We start from the raw sequence: 20,882 nt of genomic DNA, 5'->3' as shown, positions 1-20,882 counted from the left end.
AGTGGGGCCTCACAGTAAGCATGTTATAGGGCTGCAGGACCTAGAATCCTGAGAAAGAGGCAGTGGGCACAGTAGTTAGAGTAGCTCGCATCTGTCAGCCATGAAGCTCAGTGTGTGACCTTGAGCTATGTGTTCTCCTCTCAGCCTTACCTACCTCTTAGATCCAGTGTGGTATAGTGGGTAGATTATTAGACTAGAACCCAAATTCCTATGCAGCCATGAAGCTAAATAGGTAACTTTGGGCCACTCGCTGTCTTTCAGTCTCACCTGCCTCACAGTGCTGTTGGGGGGATAAAATAGAGTGGAGGAGATAGATGTATGCTAATGTGAGCTAGGTGGAGGAAGGATGAAATATAAATGTAATAAAGAATAAATGAACCAGTTTGTTGTGAGGATGGGGAGAGGGGTAGTAAAGGGCCATGTATATTGCCCTGAGCTCATTGGAGGGCTATTGTGATATTTAAATAAAGAGCAAAGCTGCCTCAGTCATTGTGTTCGTCCCTTTCCATTCATAAAAGCCTTGACTTTATTTTTGACCTGATTTTATTTAAAGCATCTTTGTACCTTGCTGTTCAGCCGAAAAGATTCCTAGATAGGCTTACAGGCCAATAAGAAGCAATACAGGATTATAATCTATAAAACATTAATGATGCACATGGAAAAGGGATTGAGGAGGAAAGGAAGAAAATAAGCAAACTCTGCATAGAAGCTTTTATTATATTTTAAAACCGAAGGAAGTTATGTTCAACTGCTTTTGTGATTTCCCTCCCTTTGCTGCTCTGATAGATTTTGTGACACTTCGTTTTTTTCATTTATGTATTGCTTGTTTAACTTTGATAAAACGTTTATGGTGCAGGCATATCTCATTTTATCGCACTTCACTTTATTGCACTTCACAGATACGAGGATGCAGTTGCAGGCAGCTTTGCTGCTTCCAGGGGAATGAAGCCCTGTGGTGCATATTAATAATTTATTATTATTATGCCACCCCTCTTTGGGCAACTTGAGTGAAGCTAGCTGGGGCTGGGGCAAGGTTTTTCCTCTCCTGCCCCTGCAGCCAGGGCAGGGGCTAGCTTAATAGACTGCAGTATAGTGTAAATATTACTTTTTATATGCACTGGGGAACAGAACCAAAAAGGGTGTGAATCACTCTATTGCAATATTTGCTTTACTGTGGTTGTCTGGAACTGAACCCGTAATATCTCCAAGGTACCCCTGTATACTTCCCAAGCTTCACCCAAACAATTTTCATTGTTTCCTCATAACTTGATTTAATCCTCTTGTTGTAAGTGGCTTTGAATACGCTATCTGATAGAAAGGCATAGAAATGGGAGCATATTTGCATGGGAGCAAGTAAAGGTATATTAATAGGAACATATTTTACAACAGAGTTTTCCTAGCAAACCAGAGGTTAAACTAACCCCAGGAGGAGCTTGCAGCCGACAGTGTCACGACACAGTTTGGAAAGCTCTGCTGTAATGCATTGGAGGAGAGAGATGGAGGCGCAGTTGCAACTGCCTTGCAACATTCCACATTTTAGCCTTTAATCTTTTAATCCTGTGTGAATATGAATATAGTCAGCTACTTTTAAATGTCATTTTTGAGTAAATGTTGTTTTGGAGGTTACTGCTACAGTGGACACTTGGGTTGCGAACGTGAGCCATACGGGAGGCACATTCGCAACCCGCGGCGTTCGCAACCCGCAGCACCACGTCTGCACACGCGCGGGTTGTGATTTGGCAATTCTGTGCAAAGCACAATTGCCGAAACCCGGAAGTAACTCGTTCTGGTACTTAGAGGTTTCGGCGCGTCCGTAACCCGGAAAAACGCTACCTGAAGCGTCTGTAACCCAAGGTATGACTGTACTTAGAGATATTAGCAAATAGATGAAGCATTTGGCATGTTTTAGCTGCTCTTGCGGCAAGTAACACGACACTGGGAATCGAAATACAGTGGTACCGCTGCTTGTGGACGGGATCCGATCTGTAGCTCTGGTCAGATCCTGAGGTTTCCGCAACCGGAGGGACTGCTTCTGTGCATTCATGCGGTACGGTAGAGTGTTTCTGTGCATGCGTGCATGGTGAAACACTTCTGGGTTTGCTGCTTTTGCAACACAAAGTTTACGTTACCCGAGGGTAATGTAAGCCGAGATGCTACTATAATTATATTAAGTTCTTTATGAAGATGTTTTTGGGAAAGCATTTAATAATACCATTCATATAAAGTCTTTAAAGTATTTTGTACAATTAAGTAGGGTAAATAGTGATAAATTACAACACTTCAGCTATAAACATGTAGAACTAGGTGGCTGTTTTCTAAAAACAGTACATGCACAATGTGGGAGAAAACACTAAACTTGAAACTCCAGATTTTATGTTAAGGGAAACATTACTACACCTTGAAGTGTTCTGTCAAGCAAGTTTCCAGCTTGACTGCTATTATCTTCCTTTAATGTCCTGGCATTAACTAGGCAGCCCAGGGCTATATTTGACTCATAGTGACTTTGCTTGTGATTTCTGTGTCCTTGGCCTTCCCTACACAACACTGATCTATTCTCAGCAGGTAGTATTGTCTAGTTAAAATGAGCATGTGCTAGGAATGCTGGTGGGTGTAAATCAGGGGTTGGCAAAGTTTTTGTGGCTTGGGCCGGTTCATGGTCCCGCAGACGCCGCGGTGGGCCGGAGTGCTATTTCTGGCGCGGAGGAAGCGTGCCCAGCTTCCCATTGGCTGCAGGAGCTTCCTGCAGCCAATGGGAGCCAGCCAGCACTGCGGAAGGCGGTCCCCACTCTACTCCACGCTGGTTTAGCACAGCGCACAGGAGCCGACCAAGCGGGCGGTAGTGGTCCATGGACTGGTTAAACGACCCCCATGGGCCGCTTGTGGCCCACGGGCCTTAGGTTGCTGACACCCTGGTGTAAATCGAGGCAGTTCAGTTGCATTAGAGGCAATGGGAAAGGGACCTGTGTATTCTATGAACCTCTGAGCTGCAAGGCATTCTTGCAGTAATGTTGCTGCATAAGCCCCATTGGATATGTTTTTGTTTCCAAATGCATTTTTTTCCCACAAACAAAAAGGAACCTCTGACCCATGTCCCAAATTTAGCTTGCTTAGACCTCCTTATTTGCCTACCAGGCAATTTCCCCCAAACTGGATCTTTCACAGTTGGCCCCTGTATCTCTCCCCATCTCCAAGATTTGGCCTGTGAAGCCCAAAAGATTTCCCACCCCAGCGATATAAACTTACCTCATAAATCTCAGTAGACTCAATAAAACTTATTTTTGAATAGATAGACACAGGATTGAACTATGAAATGGCCATAAACTGATTTCTCTGACACATCATTATTTCTCACACTAAGCTGATATTGAATCCTCTCAAATTTGTTTGAAAGAAATAACAAATTCCATCCTACCTATCTCTTTCCTTGTTTTCTATTCTAATTTCCATTTGGAGGTTGTGTTATACTGTGTAGTGCACTTCTGTGCGCTATGGTGTGAATCCCCCTGAAATCAGTGGAACTGACTTACTAATAAGCATGCATATGATTTTTGCAGTTCATCCCATTCAATTTGCCTACTACTCTGATGCAGAGGTGGCGAACCTGTGGCCTTTCAGATAACTCACTGGTAGAGCCTTGCATACAAATGGTCCCTGATTTAGTCCCCAGAATCTTCAGACAGGGCTGGGACTGTTCCTCATTTGAAACCCAGAGAGCTGCTGCCAGTCAGATAATGAATGAATGAATGGATGGATGGATGGATGGATTACTCGCCCTTCACCAGCAGGTTCTGGGGTAGTTTACAGCAGCTTGAAATCCGGTGTTAAAAACAGTTAAAACATATCACAGGAAACACATATTATCAATAGCCAGGGTAAAGATGTGCATCTTTAGCATTCATCGAAAGCTGTGTAGTGGGTTGGGAGATGCAGCTCTATGGGGATGGAGTTCCACGTCTTAGGTGCTGCCACAGAAAATGCTGTCTCTCAGGCTGCCACCACCTGAAACTTCTGAGGGTGGCAGAGTTACCTTGGCTGCTCTTAACACATGAGAGGGTCTCTAGGGAAATACCTCTGATATTTGGGGCATCAGTTGTTTAAAATTTTAAACAGTAGCATGAGCACCTTCAATTGGTCCCAGAAACAAACTGGCAGCCAGTGTGTAGATAATATGGACCTAGATGGAACAATATCTGACTCTGTATAGGGCAGCTTCCTATGCTGGTTTGCAGTTCCTATTATCCCTGTCATTGTCCATGTTGACACTGGCTTATGGGAGTTGGAGTCCAACAACATCTGGGGGCACCATCTTCCTCACTCTAGCTCTAATGTAATCTGACACCATCATAGCTGTCTTAAGAGTTTTTTGTACTGTCAATGCAAACAAACTATTGATTCTGGAGCAGGAAGAGAACATGCAATGTTTCATCTTATAAAAGCTCGTTTTCAACATCTGTCACAACCATGAACATTATTCGTCTAAACAGTTTGACTAGCACAAGGACTTCCAGTGATGCAATAGAACTTTCCTTTCTCTGTGTACCTCCTGCGTGCCTGTAAATCTGCTCTGTAGGGTTGAAGGAACTCCTGGAACAGGTTTAGAGGAGAGGAAGCAGGCAGGAAAGTTCCATTATGCAATTAAAGGTTATTGTGCTAGCGAAGCTGTATAGTTGGATTCCATCCCATGTTTTAAAATTGGGATCATGGCCCTGTTTGACTCTTATTCTTGATAACAGTTTCTGCCTTGGAGGCATGGATTATGGTGTGTTTTTTTGTTTTCTATTTCCAAATCATCATGTAGTTGTGTCTAGCCCTAAATTTTTGCCCCAGGTTGTCCAGAGTAATCTTCACTGTCTCTACTTGGTTTATTCTTCTGATCTTGTTGAACATCTCGGCATCAGTTTTTGAAGTATAGGCCTCAGAGGCCTCCCATTCTTGATCTTGGATTTTCTGTTGTAGGACTCCTTTTTCAGCCTCTGAGATTTCCAGATTGTCTTTGGAGATCTTTATTACTCCACTATATTGATTTATTTTCAGCCTCAGCCTCAAATTATTTCTCCTGCAGGAACTTCTGATTTTCTTGGTCATATGATTGTCTTGCCTCAAGATGTCGCAATAGTGGCTCTCTGTACTTCTTCTTTTCTTGTGGCAGTGTCAGCTACATATCTGGATGCCCTGCTTTGAAAGGGATTTCATACAGTTATTGGGCTAATACTTTGTGCTGGATGTGTTTCACACTATGAGGCAAGGATCAAAACCAAACACAGTGAAGCTTTCTAATGGCCCTGGAGGTCCATTCTCCTCCAAAGTAGATCTTTTGGGCAACAGTGTTCGAAACTCCCATTGTTCTAGGTGAATTTGGCAACAGGGAATTTAATTAGCGCGAGCAATTTCTGAGCTCTGGGTGCAGTACTGTACCTAAAAATTCAGTGGGAGGAAAGGAGGACCTTTTTCTGCTTCCCCAATTCCAGCTACTCTCCAAAGACTGGCAAAGAGAGCCTCTTAAGATTATTAGGGAGGTGGGCAGGGGAAGGACTAGACCATGTGCAAAATGAACATAATATTTTAGCTGCAGTTAATTCATTTTCAGCTTTGTGTCCTTTTTTTTTTTAAAGCGTGCCTAGACATTCTGTTGTTGCACCCATAATCTAGGTTTAAGGTGCCATTTAGCTCCTAGCCTTCATATCTCAGTTTCTAACACTGGTGGGCAGACTTGGCCTGAAGCTATCCCTCTTTTGTAACTAGGGTTTGCTTTTTCTACTAAACCCATATTTCCTATTGCTTACTCTGCTTTTTCTGTCAGTCCCTGTAGAGGTTCCACTTTGAGAGCCTTGCTCTCCTCCAAAACGTGCCTTATTTCCTCTGAGTTTTTTGTTCCCTTTGGTCTTTTTCTTTACTGTTTCTTACACTCTGACCTTCCCCACCCCCTTTTCTTCTCCTGATTTGGTTTGTTTTTCTTCTCCAGAAGTTAGGGGCAAGTTTGCTTCTCCACTGCAGTCTAAAACTCCCACTTTGCCTCTTGTTTCTCTTGACCAAGCCACACAGTTTAGTTAGATGTGAGCTGTGAAAGCAGTAGAAGTAAATAATACTTCATAGCAGCCAAAGGTATACTACCTTTGAACATGGGGAAGGGCCATAGCTCAGTTGGAGAGCATCTACCATGCATATACAGAATGTTCTGGGCTCAATCCCTGGCATCTCTGAGAAGAGTTGGGAATGTCCTCTGTCTGTAACTCTGGAGAGCTGCTGCCAGTCAAAATAATACTAAGCTGAAAGGGCCAGTGGTCTGACCCTGTGTAAGGTAGCTTCTTAGGTTCCTATCGCCAGAGCAATTTCAATGGTTATTGCCAATGATTTTAATCTGTACTTTGGACCCATGAACAGAAGTTTAAAAAGTTTATTCTTCCTTCCCTGCTCCTATTATCAACTTAATGTCACAGTGTTTCACAGAGACTTATGAGCCTTAAACACCCCTTTTATCTGTAAACAGTGTGATAATGCACAGTAGCCAGCATGGTTTTTATCTGTGCAAGCAGCCACTTTGTGCGAGTTATTTCCATATGTGGACTTTTCCCACTAAAGCAGGTATTTCGTTGAAATGAAAGGCGACATACAAATTATTTTAATCAAGTAAATGAAAAGCTACAAATAAACAAATTTACGTGTTTGCATTCCACTCAAAGAACCAATGTTGGCCAAGGGTCCATTCTGTGTATCTTCCCCAACCACACAAGTTCACTAATAATAGTAAGGCATTGCCCGCTTGGACAGTGTAGCGATACATTCCCTCCCTCCTAACCCTTGGATGTTGGAAGGTAATATGGCTATATCATTGTTACATTTCCTCCCACCCTTCTGCTATAGAACATAAAATACTATGCAGTATGGAATATAAAATGCTGATCTCTTGTGTCTCCCTGTGCTCTTGAGGGAACTGTATTAATAATGACACTGCTCTTTCCAAGAAGGTTTCCAATCTACACAATTTATATAGCTGCCCTAAGAGTAAAACAGTATTTTGTTTACTTGTAAATTAACACAATTTAGTGATCAGATGTGCAACTTTGTTTAGGAAATATATGAAGAATCATTGGCAAACTTGGTTTAAATCTGAGATCTAAATCAGCTTCCTTTTCTGATTTAAATCAGTCCGTTCTGGTGGAGGGTTATGCCAATTATTAGGATTAACAGGTGTGATAAGGTATCTCCCCACTCTTCATAAACTTCCTTCCATGTATAGCTTCCTACTAAACCAGGCATAGGCAAACTCTGGTCCTCCAGATGTTTGGGACTACAATTCCCATCATCCCTAGCTAACAGGACCAGTGGTCAGGGATGATGGGAATTGTAGTCCCCAAACATCTGGAGGGCCGGCGTTTGCCTATGCCTGTACTAAACCTTCTGTGCTACAGTTCTACACCCTCTTTTCTTTTTTAGTCTGGAACTCTCTGCTTCCAAGAAACTTCATTTTCTCAACTCCCTTGTTAAGGATGGGATAACATTTTATATTTCAAGTTGAAAACATCCACTTTAAAAAACAACGTGGAAACTAGCTTCTTAACAAAAATGAGTATTGTTCATATAAGCAAACAGAGCAAAGACAAAATTGCATTGTCAGACTCTTTAGTACCCTTATTATGAACAGGAGAATGTACTTTTTCAGGCTTCCATTGAGTTTTTGTTTTGATCTGGCTGACTTCCGAGCTGCAACTTGGTTCTGAGGAATTGCACGAGATCATTTAAAAATTATGCTTCTATACATGTTCCTTCTAGCTGTGAAGATTTGTGCAAGTTGGTAGCTGCACTGACATGAATATAGTAGCAGGTAGATTGATTTAAACCAAAATGATTTAAATTGATGATGTACTGTACTAAGGTCAGGGTGCTAGTTATGCTGCATAAAGCCTTAAAACAGCTTGGGACCAGGATACCTTAAAGGCCACTTCACCTGCTATATATACCTGGTTGATCACTGTGCTCTGCAGGTGAGGGTCTCCTGCAGATACCATTTTATGAGGAGGTCCGTTCTGCACAATGCAGGAATCCAGCTTTTAGTGGTGTGGCACCTACCCTTTGGATCCCCCCCTTTGAATATTAAGCTAGTGCCATTTCAGTTGCCTTGACACCTACTGAATACCTTCATCTTTCAATAAGCCTTTTAAGTTGAGATCTGATCCAACTGCATCTATATTGGAATTGTTTTTGCTTTAGTTTTTAGTGTTTTATCACTTGTTTGCTGCCCTGGGCTCCTTTGGAAGGAAAAGCAAAATAAATTATTATTACTACAAAACAATCAGTAAGAAAAAGAATTGATTTAAATCAGGTTTCCTATTGATGCTTGTTTCCAAAACATTTGCCTTTGCTTGGGGACTTGCTGCTGTCAACTTTGTACCTGTCAAAGTTAGCCTTAGCTGTGGTACCCACTGGACCATAAAAGTTCCCTACCCCTGGTATACATGGCTGCAGCCTAAACTCTTTTAATTTACAATTGAATAGAGTAGTATTTGCAGTGTTTCATCTCTTTGCTGCCTGTGTTTGGCAGGTAGAATGTAAGCACTCATACTTTAGAAATGACCAAATTGGTTCTTCAGTTACATAGAAAAGACTCATTTAACTCAAGGTATTTGGTAGAAGTATTACTTTTAGTTTTGAGAGTAGGGGTTAACATATTTATATGCAAGTTATTTTATAGTAGTGGGAAGAGCCTGGTGCTGCCCAGAAATTTGAAGAAATTTGTTAAAATGTGATTGTAAATGGATAGTATTATGTGTGAGTTTTAAGGAACCAGGCCTGAATCAATTGGGGAGGGGGAAGCCAATGGTTAATTTTGTCCACGGTCTTGAATCAAAATGGCACTTGATGTCCAAACATAGGCAAATATTTCCACCTCCACTTCTGGAACTTTTGCTGATTCCAACCTGTCCAAATTGGTGCAGAGTGGGACTGTCAGGTTAAATTTGTTGAAGACCTGCCAAATCGGACGACAGTGCCATTCTTCAGAGATGTCCAAATCAGAGGTGTTCAAATCAGAGGTGTCCAAATCAGCATAGTTTGTACCTGATACACACACAAAAAGGAAGAAGCCACACCAGTCAGGTTTCAGTCCATTCATTCAGAATGGCACCCGGCACCCAACTTTTGACAAATATCACTGAAGGAACCCTTGTGCCAGGTTTGGTGACATAATCTCAAGAGATGGCCAAACCTATGCCAAAAAATAGGCAAAGCCATGCCAAAATGATGTTTTGGTCTGCCATCTTAATTCAAAATGGTGCCTGGCATCACCTAAGTCTGCCACCATCACCTTGGAAACCCTTGTGCCAACTTTGGCAACAATATCTCAAGAAGTCCCAAACTCAGAGAACAGACAGATAGGCCAAACCGTTTCCAAAATATATAGATGATTATTTTATTTTTTAATGTTGTTTTTAAAACCCATTCACATTTGTGTTTGGGGGCTGGGGCTGCTTGGCATTTTGTATATCAGATTGTGTAAAGTTCATATCTAGAGTGACATATCTAGATTGGCAGAAGTGAACGGAACAGCAAAGATTCTCTTCTGCCAACCCATTCATGGCTGCTGCTTCTTCCACCACCACCCCTTTTATTAAAGAGATATTAGAAGCAAAAGAATTCAGCCTTTCATATATGCACAGAATAATTGGCTTGCTTGCACAACAGGTTGTGCACATTTGCCTGTGAGTTGGGATGGCATTATTATATTGCTATATTGTATTACAAGGAATCATTTACTCTTCCCAAAGACCAGTTGCAAGGCTTGCCTAACATATGCAGTGTGTTCTCCTGATCCAAGAGCTTGGACTTTGGGGAAGAAGGGATTTGTGCAATGCAAGAACCATAGCATTTCTGCTTTTGCCTCTTGATTGAAAACTGATGTACACAGTTAATTTAGTACTTGGTCGCAGTTCCAGGTCCGCAAAACAGAAGTAAGGTTCGCCTGTTAGGTTAGCCACTTTCCACCTACATTTGTTCAGTGAAATACTGTGTTTTATTACAATTCAGGTAAAGCATTGTAATGTTGCAAGAGATTATGGTGGTGTTGGTCTTAACATTGTTTAGCTGAGTTACTCTAATGCAGGCATAGGCAAACTCGAATCATCCCTGATCACTGGTCCTGTTAGCTAGGGATGATGGGAGTTGCAGTCCCAAAACATCTGGAGGGCCAAGTTTGCCTATGCCTGCTCTAATGTCATGGTGGTTGTGGAGGAAGCGCAGCTTTGTTGCCATGGTCTGAGCTACTCAGAGATCAAGGGAAGCAGGAGAAGGACATGGAAAAAGAGAGAAAGAGGGAAAACAGGCCTGAGAGGGCAGCAGCCCAAGACAAGCAGGCAGTATTAGGAAAGGAGGGTTTGGATTAGAGAGAGGGAGCGGTGTCAGGGAGAAGAAGGAACCTAGGAAGAGAAAGTGGCTGCGGGTCATTCAGTAGATAGACAAATGCATCTGACAAAGTAGGCTTTAGTCCACGGCAGCTTATGCTGTGTTAGGGAAGGTGCCACAAGGTTCTTATGCGGTATCTGAATGTTCTCATGAAAAGCGTGCAGGTGTAGGTGCATAAAATGATTTCACCTGCCTTTTGAATTATTATATTGGCATGGCTTTGGCAGTTGCAGGAAGCTGAGCTCAGTTGCGGGCATGGAAACCTGCCACATTTCTGGCAATTGATGTGTAACTGCTGATGTGTGGGAAGCGTTTGTGATGACTGTGTGCAGTAAGGGAATCCCTTGATGAGGAGCTAATTTTGCCAGAAGACCACTTTGACAAGAGGGGTGGGTGGGAAGAGAACCAGCGCTCCTAAACCTCAAGTCTGCTGATGAGTCCTGCTCCCATAAGGGTGCCTCTATACTCTAATAATGATATGTGCCCACTGTTTCTCCCCTCCCCTTTACTTCTGAGCAACCCTAGGTGCTTGCTGTTGCTCTGTATTTCAATGCCGGTGAAGCTATACTGTATATGGACAGCCTGAGGGGCCAATAGGCATGCTGTGAAAATTACAGCTTTTTTTAAAAAAGATTTTTTTTATTACCTGTTTTTTAAAAATCCTATGATTAGCAGAGCCAAGTTTTTATTAATATAATGTGAAGGAAAGGGCCAGAAATGTAGATGTTACTGTGCTGGGTACAGACAAAAAAAGGGGGGGAAAGGCTTGCCTTTCTTTTTTATGATTTCCTATTCTCATTGCTAAAAGTGTGTCTTTGCCAGAAATTCCTTTTATGTAAGTTGTTTCTAGCTTGAAGTCTCCGTGTCTGACCCCTGTTCTGCATCTCAAGGTAACTTTAAAACAGGAAGTGTACAAAGGAGGTTAGTGATGACTGGAGCAGCCAATCCAGCCTCTGTGATCTTCCTAGATAAAGGGGCTTAGCCAATGAGATGCAGGCGGAGGCGAGGTTTGGTGTCAAATAGCATGCTAGATTGAATGTCTTTGACTGTTAAAGTGGAAGGAGGCTGCACAGTGTTTCATTGGAGTCTCTGGGAGTTTTTCACTGAGGCAGGGGTCAGCTGAAAGACAAAGAAAAATGGCGAATAGTTTGTTGGGAGGGCAGCTGTTCAGTTTTGTACCACAGTGGACACTCCAGAGACCTTTTCCTGCATCTCCTGCTGCCTTTGTTTCCTCTTCCTCCACCTCTGGTTTTGTGTGTGTTTGTGTGGAGAAGGGCTAGGAGTGACTTAATTAGCTCTGTCAGAGGAAGCACAATTAACTGCACATAAAATAAACGCAATCCCTGGTAAGTTTTTAAAATTGTTTTTGTTTTGTTTTCTATGTAGCGATCCTAGCTGTAACCAAGAAGCCAAGAGTGCAGATAAGTTGAAACTGTCTCAGAAAATGGCCCCTTTGCATTCCTTGCATACCTTACGGAGGAGCACCTACGTTACCTTGCTCTCCTTGGCTTGTGCATGCCCTTTAGCTGGCTCCCCGTCCTCCCCCCACCCCCCGCTTGCCCCCACTTCTGTAGCTGTAAAAGGAGATGTGTGAGGAAAGAGATTAATTTGTGCAGAGATGCCTAATCTTTTGTGCAAGATCTGGGTTGAAAACCTGGAACTCTTTTCTCTCCCCCCCCCTTCCCCCTCCTGATAATTTGTCTTTGTTCAAATGCATTGAAGCTTTCATAGAAGGAGAAAAACATAAGGGAGTTGTTCTTCAAATGCCCTTTTGATTTTGGGAAATACAAAGAACATTGGCAACACATTTGGAGGAGTGGGGGTGTAGGGAGGAGAGTTAGCATTAACCTGCTCCCTTGCTATATACCATTCAGTCTTTAATAGCTCAGGCCTTAAACTGATACATTACTCTGTACATATTAGAGTTAATGTAGGTGCCATGCATTTGTAAATCTTGGCAACATTTATCACCTGTCATCTCTTCCTCCCCCCCGCCCCCCAGTGTTTGTAAAGCTTCAGTGAGGGGGGTTTATTACTTGCTTAAATCACCATCGTTCTGAGTGGCAGCTGTCATTCTGTTGTGTATTGCATGTATCATAAAGTCAGTTTCCATGTGCTGTGATCTGAAAACCTTTGCAGCAACCACATTTTGTTGATGTGGGAAAGTAAGGGGACAGAGAAGGGTTTAATCTCTTGCCCTTGTAGTTTCTGCCTCTTATCTAGGTTAAGTGAGACAAGTTTTTCCTTTGGTCACAGGCTACTAAAGACTTTGCTGTGGGTACCAAAAGACTTGCATCTCTTTTGCAGACTTTTGCTTTCTTTTGACAAGTATTAGATGGCTTTTGCTTTTCTTCTTAGTTGTAAGTAGATGATGAAGGTCACTGGGCTGTTCCTGCCACTGAGATCAGTCATCCTTTACTGGAAGAAGGGGAACAAGTGCACTCTGGAATGGGTTACCTGTTTGCATTGAGTAAAGACTGACACTCATGGCTTTTTTATTTTTTACATTTCTCCTTCATAGCTGGAATGGTGTTGCAGTAAAAGTTGCTGGAGCAAGGCCTTCCTTTGCTAACAAGAGTGACCTTGAAGCACTGCTTCTCTGAGTTTTAACGATTGAAGGACAAAGTTTGTTTATGCTGTTCTTAGCTATCAAGAAGCATCTGGATTAGGAGGAGGCTGAAGAGTTATTTGTAATACCTGAGCAAAACCATAGTTGGTATAAGTAAGTGGAAGACTGAAACTGAAGCCATTTAAACAAAAATCCTTGAAATTGTTCTCCCTCCCTCCCTTTGCCTCAATCCGAAAGTTTCCAAGGGATTGTGATATTTAAGATGATAAGGAATGTTGTTTTCTGTCCTTATATCCTGCCTAACCTTTCTCCACTGGCTTTGGGAGTTAAATTTTGAGCGTTCAAAGCAGGTTGCCAGCTACCCCCCAATGTAATGGGATGATGAGCAGGGGCACAACTTAATTTTGCATCAACATTAAACATAGTCTTAACATAAGAGTGTCTTTTGGAAATAAACTTTACCAAGTGTTAGTTTCTAAGGATGGATTTTACACCACCCTTCAAGAATCAGCTGTTCATGACTGAGGGTGGCAAGAATCCAGCCACCCATTAGCCTTGTTGCCTCAAAATTGGCCCTGGTGTCTTGAGTTGCTGAAGGGAACAGGAAGCATGTTTCTCCTCCTCCACTGCCCTGACCCCATGTATGCTGCTGCTGGGGTGTGTGTGTGTGTGTGTGTGTGTGTGTGTGTGAGAGAGAGAGAGAGAGAGAGAGAGAGAGAGAGAGAGAGAGAGATTGCAAGATTGCTGCTGTCTTCAGCTACCTCTAACTTCATTTGTCCCCATTTGCAAGCAGCAACCCCTTGCTGGACATAGATCTCCCAAACAGATGCTCTTGTTGCCCAGTAGCAGCTCTCACTTAACTGCAAAAGCAAGATATCCCATTTCATGGATGTCCTCAGGTCTCCCATCCCCCCCTCCCCAGCTGGCACTGAAGTTTTGCAAATGTCTACACATCCCTGTTTCTGCTGTAGTTAAGAACTTAGGGCACATTCCTGAAATGAATAGCAACATTAGTGGAGCTTGTACAGTAGAGCTTCCTTGTGGACTGTGCCACTGGCATATTCTGTGTACATTGCTACACTTATTCCTTCCAACTAGCTTCTGCATTGCCCCAGTATTAGCTCCTCATGGAAGGGACTGATAAGATTCAAGCCAAGCCTATTGGTCACCACCATCCTTAAATGCATAGACTCTGCTTTGCACGTATAAAGGTGTGTTAGGAAACTGCAGAACTGGCCTTTTTATGAATCATAAACCAGGCATTGTTTTTCTTTTATCCTAGCACCCCAGTTTCTCAAGATTGACCCTGTTTTCGCTAAAGCTTGCAGTTCTGTGTCCTAGATAAAATGAAAGCATGCCTCCTGTCCCTTTATTCAAGTCATTGAACCACCTAGCAAATAGAGGATAGCAGTAGATCTCCATGTAAAGGATTGATGATGTCACTCAAAATGTGGTTGCCATTTTAGTGACATTAGCAAGAGTATTGCTCTGTTCAGGCTTATTCAGGGCCTTGACTGAGGTCTTCACTTCTGTTTGACAAAATTTAGGCTGCCATTAGGTTGTTATAGAGGATTTGGAGAAGATGAGGTTATTGAAGTACATTTTTGAGGGAAGTCTGAAGGAAGTAGGAGTCTTGACTATGAGGAGGACATGTTTAGAGAAAGGCTACATGGAAAAGAATGATGGAACATCAGAACTATTTACCATGGTTCTTAGGCTGCTTGATGCTTTTCAGACATGCATTCTAGGGAACCTTGGGGATCCTTGCAGCTTTTTAGGTGTTCTATAAGGAGATGACTAATAATGGCAGACAAGCTCATTTTCAGGGTATCTTGCTCACTACTGCCATTTTCCTCCCTCAGTGGTTTGTGCTAACCATAGTTTAGAACCCAAGCCATGGTTTGAGCTTCCTCAAAGCACTAGGCAAACCTGTCTTAAAGGTGCCTGTCTGTTTTCATTTCCCATGCACTCATCTTTTTTCGATGGTGTAGTAACCTCTGATATTATTGTTCTATTACCTCCAATATGGTTTGTTTATGTATGCTAACACATAGTTGGCATAGACCATGTTTTGTAAATGTACTTCAGGTTATGGTTTCTGATAAATAGCTTATGGAACATTTATGTGTGGGCATTGTCAGGTGTTAATAATATCAATAACTTCTTGTATCTCTTCAATCTTGTGAAAGCATTTGGAAGCATGCATACTAAATAGCTGCTATAACTATTAAACATACTTATTTGCAGCTATATAGAGCCTTCAGTGTAGCAGCACTTTAGAATGCCTTTCATCATTCAACTTATGTGCCTTTTATACTGCAGAATTACTGCTGCTTAGAGCTAAGGAACATATTTCTGTTGACTTTCTTTGTAAGGATGCTAAGCAAGATCGCTTACATGGAGGTGAGGCTGCAATCCCATGCCCATTTTTTTGACTAAGTCCTATTTGAATACAGTGGTACTTCTTTCAAGTAAGCATAAGATTGAGTTGTAACTGTTCCAAAAGTAAAGACTAGGAGTTACTAGGCAAAATAGAATCTCAGTGTGATGCAAACTTTTAATGTCCATGCTTTTGCTTAGTAAAGCCACTGTTAGAAACTTAGATATATAAGCTAGGTGCCAAATGGCTCCTTAAACCAGGGTTATAGTCGCCAAAATGGAATGTCTAGTTGCCATTTTGGGGCCTGACAGCTCGAAAGCCCTATTTTTCAATACAACTTTTTGGTTCCTGAAATTCATTCTGATTGTGCAGATAAAATATAGCAGGTTGAATTCTACAGGATGTATTGCTAATGCGTGAAAACAGTCAAAATCCAAGGATCCCCAGGCATGCACCTCCAAAAGGTGGAGGTGTAAGGCACCATACTGGTGCCCAGGCGTCTTCAGTTGGTCGCAAGTAGTCGAAAGCCAGGTGCTAAATTTCAATTTTCAATTTCAAACGCTGAGTAGAGTCATAAGCATTTATGGAGAACTATACCTGTTGCACAGTTCAAGTTGTTGGATGTGCAATTCCTGGTTGCTAGTCCCTGAGTCCAGTAGGAAATCCACATGTATATAGCATTTGTTATAACTACATGTTATAATAATTAACCTAAGTAGTTAGATATCCTCTCCAGTGATTCTTGTTTACATAGAAAAAACAAATTTTAACACAATGTTTGATAGGTGGAAATGAATCAGTTTTAAGACTGTGACTGTGTTCACATGATCATGTCCTGGTTTATTATTATTTAGCATGCAGTTCTGTTGCTCCTCCCTTTGCATGAGTGGCAAAACAAACCAGGAAGCTGCACGTAGCCTTAGTTTCCCATTACAGTACATACAAATGGAAATTGTGTTTAATGGCTTCTAGCCAATTCTAAACACACCCTATAACAATTTGTATTAAACTGATACCCCACACCCTGCAGATTAAATGTTTTGTATGTCACTTTGAGAGAATCTTATAGATAAGTTAAATAGAAAATTGACAACTAATCTATGATCTGGAAATATTGTACATATAGCAGACTCTCACTAGCAGTGTAATGTTTGAGACATAGGTACGCATATACATATGTATTTAATACCCTGATTTCCATTATCCTTGTGTCTGTGTGTTTGGATGGAGGAGGATTGCAGAACTTGGGCATTACACACAATGCTGTAAGTTCAAGAGGACTACGGTAGTGGTAGGAGGTGGTGCACATAGAATCTGACACCCGAAAACACACATACCCACCCACCCACATACCCACAGAGTACTCCCAAATTGCAAATGTGCAATTTGGCCATAAAAGGAAGGGATGAACTATAAGGAATAATAATTGGCCAGTGTTTGAAACTTGCATTGTTCTAGGCACATTTTGCGACAGGGAATTTCATTAGTGTAAGCAGTTTCTGAGTTCAGGGCGCAGTATTGCGCGTAAAATTTCTGTTTAAAACTGCAGAGTGGAAGGAAAGGGGGATCTTTTCTGCCTGCCCACCCCAGCTACTCTCTGAAGACTGAAGAAGAGACCCTCTTAAGAGTATTGGGGAGTGGGCAGGGAAAAGACCGGACCATGTAAAAAATGAACACAATATTTTAGCTGCAGTTCATTCATTTTCAGCTTTTTGTATTCTTGTTATAAAAAAGTGTGCCTAGACATTATGTTTTGGCACCCATAACATAGGTTTAATGTGCCATTTAGCCCCTAGCTTTAATATCTCTGTTTCTAACACCATAATTGGCTTATGCTTTCACTAAATGTTATTCTGTCCTTTAGTCCTTTTAACACAAGCCAATGACAAATAATTAGAATAATTACTTTTTCAAAAAAAAAAAAAGATTGAAACTTTTCAGCATACAATACCATAACATACTAAAAAAAAAAAAAGAATATTTTACACCATCTGCAATCATAAAGGATAAGGGATTACAAATAATGTTTAGCCAGCTTTGTAAAAATCAAGAAAATCTACATTTGTTGAGTGTGGTGCTTAAGATATGTTTTGAAAACATAATTCTCCCAGAGTCTGAGAATGAATTGCAGAGAATGGAGGAAGCAGTCTGTACCCTCTACAGTTAGAACTTCTTAGAGCTTCCATTAAATGCAACATGGAATGAACAATAACAGAAGTTGGACTCACATTGCTGTGCTTGCTGTGGTTCAGTAGCTGGTTCAGAACATTTATGTTTTCAGTTGTTATAATCTGGTCATTGATGTTGACCTGGGCCAGCTTCTTGAGTTGGTAAAGACCACCTACAAGATGCTCAGATCACACAATGGCCAAGGGTGGCCAAAGTGTAGATCACAAGACATGTAGCTGGCCCTCTCATTGTTGCAGTACAGCCAGTACACAATTATCTGTGGAAATGTGTGGCACCTCTTACTAAATTTGGATGACTTGGGAAAGTGTCTAGGAATAAGCAGCTGTGAGCTGTGTGGCTCCTGAAGGTATGCTAACTCTTTAATTGTCCACTCAGAGGTTTGATGAAAATTCTAGCTCCCATGTTTTCCTGAAATGATACAGTAAATATGTTCTTTTAAGAGGCCACCAAGAAGACATAAAGGAAGCTGCCTTATACTGAGTCAGACCAATATGACAGAAGATACCTGACAAGTGACTTGTTCCACTCACCTGTCTAAGGTCCTTATGCAGGGCTTCCGAGTTGTCCATCAGCCAGCTGGTTGTCAGGTATTTGCAACAACTTTGGGTTCAAACCTGTTTTCTGATGGTGTCAGCTGCATAAGTCAGTTCTCTACAAAAAAGCTAGGTTTTAGCAGCAGTTTCAATACAAACTGTTTTGTGCTATGATAATAACAATAACAATAATTTATTTATACCCCGCCCATCTGGCTGGGTTTCCCCAGCTACTCTGGGTGGCTCCCAATCAAATATTAAAAACACAATACAGCATTAAACATTAAAAACTTCCCCAAACAGGGCCACCTTTAGATGTTGTTTAAAAGTAGGATAGTTGCTTATTTCCTTGACATCTGATGGGAGGGCATTCCACAGGGTGGATGTCACTACTGAGAAGGCCCTCTGCCTGCTTCCCTGTAGCTTCACCTTGCAGTGAGGGAACCACCAGGAGGTCCTCTGCGCTTGACCTCAGTGTCCAGGCTGAACGATGGGGGGTGGAGACGCTCCTTCAGGTATACAGGACCGAGGCCATTTAGGGCTTTAAAGGTCAGCACCAACACTTTGAATTGTGCTATTGGTGGGGACAGGAAAGTGTCTTGCTCCACCAAAGGAACAATTGGGAACTCATTAAGCCCCTAATAGTTCCTTAGTAGCCACATTGTTACCTGCCTCACACCTGATGTCACGTGATCCATTCCAGGCCAGATTTTGCCCATGACCTGGAGGCATAGCTGTCAACCTTCCCTTTTTTGTGGGAAATTTCCTTATTCCCGCTGCTATCCCGGATTGTTAGATATCCCGTAGACTGACCCCGGGACAGGTGAGGCTGCTGATCCCTTATTTTCAAATCTGAAAGTTGACAGCTATGCCTGGAGGTTCCTCACCCCTGGTTTGAACTGACTAGCAGCAGCTTTCCAGGGTCTCAAGCAAGGGTCCTTCCCAGCCCTATCAGGAGATGCCAGGGACTGAACATGGGAACTTTTGTATACTGAATGTGTGCTCTGCTACTGAGCTACAGCCGTTCTCCGCAATAGGAAGTTAAATCTTACCTATTTCTAAAATGTTTGTGTGTGTATTGTTTAGTTTTTTTAGAAAATGTATATAAAATACTGCTCAAGATTACTGTTTTTAAACAGTGTCTTAGGGTCTCTTAACACTTTTGAAAGATGAATGGGCAGGAGGAGGTGCAGATTAGGGTGGGATCAGTGTGCCTTACGCATGAGGTCTCCTGTTTTTCAGAATGTTATCAGCTTAAAAGAGAGCACACCACAGAGTTCACCCTCAAATTACAAAACTTAAAGAACCACACCACCTGTGTACTATTCAGCACATGACATGCAGTGTTTCACCCCTGAGTTTCAGTCTTTTCTGACTTGCATTTAACAACATATCTAAATTACAATGTTGAATCAATCTTTTCTAAGGTGGTTCCACATTTGGAAAGTACCTTGCTAACCTGGAAAATCTGAATGGTTGTGAGGAAATGTAAAATAATGAGCCGTTTGATAAACTAGACCCAGTAAATGTTTAACTTTGGAAGTACCATTTTTATTTATGTCCTTGAACTGCTCTGTTTAAAGACAACTACAATAGATGGAAATAGCGATGCCAATGAGTTTTGCTTTTCTCTTAATACATTACTTTTTAAAACTAGCAAGTGAAGCATTTTCCAAATGGACTGTGATTGTGGTGCGGCACCAGCAAAAGGTCATTTCTTCTCTTGGTGAGCATTTAGCTTATTACCTTTCTTCTGGAATTTTGCCGCATGCTGTTTCTGTAGCCACTTGTGATTCCTCCGTCTGCTTGTAAATTGAAAATCCTCCGACCTTGCATGAAAGAAACTGCCAAGGCAACTATGTTTCACCAGTGTATCAAGTTTTTGAGTACATGAATTGGGTTATGTATGGTGCGGCTTTACTTAACTACTTATTCTTTATTTTGTGGGCACAACTTGTGCTTAGCTACTCTTAATTGTGTGGATTATAAACACTTAACAAAAAGAAGTTAGTGAAAGTAAACTTTTCCACAAGTTAACAGCCAGGTTAAGAGCCACAGATTCTTTTTCATGTATGTGGAAATGTTAGCACTTGTGTATCTATTTAAGAAGAGATGGTTATAGAAGCAACACAATAGAACCAAATCAGTTATGCTTCTAAGAGGCAGTGCCATGTCTGCACCTTGAGAGATTCTATGATCAGAATAAACGTGCTGGTTACAAGTTCCTTTTTCAGTACCCCTCTTGTGTTCCCACTTTCTTGGTCTACTTCATGCATCTGGTGGGAAGTTGGTTGCTGCCTATAAAAGTTTACTCTGGCTTTTTGCTCTGACTTATTTTCCAACTTCCTTGTGCAGCCATGAGAACTAAAAACGATCTTAAAAGTTGAAAGAGTCAAGAAGTCAATTACTGTGCTGCCCAGTGCATTTGTAGATGCATGGGATACACACTTCACTGCCAATTGAAAATGTCTCTTGCTAGATGATAAGGACTTTGCCAGACCCAGCCAATGATTCCTGTAGGCATGTGTTTTGTTTCCAAGAGTGGACAGCCATGTGCTTCTGGGAAACTTGCCTGAAGGCAATGGCTCCTCCCTGTTGCTTTCCCCACCCATCACTTGAGGTATATGGAGGTTTTATTTATCTAATGTGAGCAGTAACTGTTGATAGATCTATCCCCCATGAATTGCCTAGTCCCTTTTTAAGGCCGTCTGGCCATAACCACATATTTTACTTTATGCACAATGGGGGAATGGAACCAGGACTAGGCATGCTTGCCTTAACACATAATGACATGACACTTATTTCTATGTTCTTA

General features: G+C 41.8%; 1 protein-coding gene across 3 annotated transcripts in view; it reads left to right on the top strand.

The window, feature by feature from the left end:
* NFYC (nuclear transcription factor Y subunit gamma) overlaps window positions 1-20,882 on the top strand; it is a 52,563-nt gene that overhangs the window by 682 nt on the left and 30,999 nt on the right. Inside the window, exon 1 of one of the 3 annotated variants that reach the window (XM_081921209.1) lies at window positions 924-955. The exons of 1 other annotated variant lie outside the window; for it this stretch is intronic. In XM_081921209.1, the coding sequence (XP_081777335.1) occupies window positions 943-955 (13 nt within the window). In that variant the 5' untranslated portion in view covers window positions 924-942. Of the gene's footprint in view, window positions 1-923; window positions 956-11,497; window positions 11,742-20,882 lie in introns of those variants that run through there. One more of the 3 variants, XM_081921211.1, reaches the window with a different exon arrangement.

This window comes from Podarcis melisellensis, assembly GCF_964234715.1.
Source record: "Podarcis melisellensis genome assembly, chromosome: 8".
Classification (NCBI taxonomy): Eukaryota; Metazoa; Chordata; class Lepidosauria; order Squamata; family Lacertidae; genus Podarcis; species Podarcis melisellensis.
Note: the sequence above shows the minus strand (reverse complement) of the source record. Positions and strands in the feature narration are given on the sequence as shown.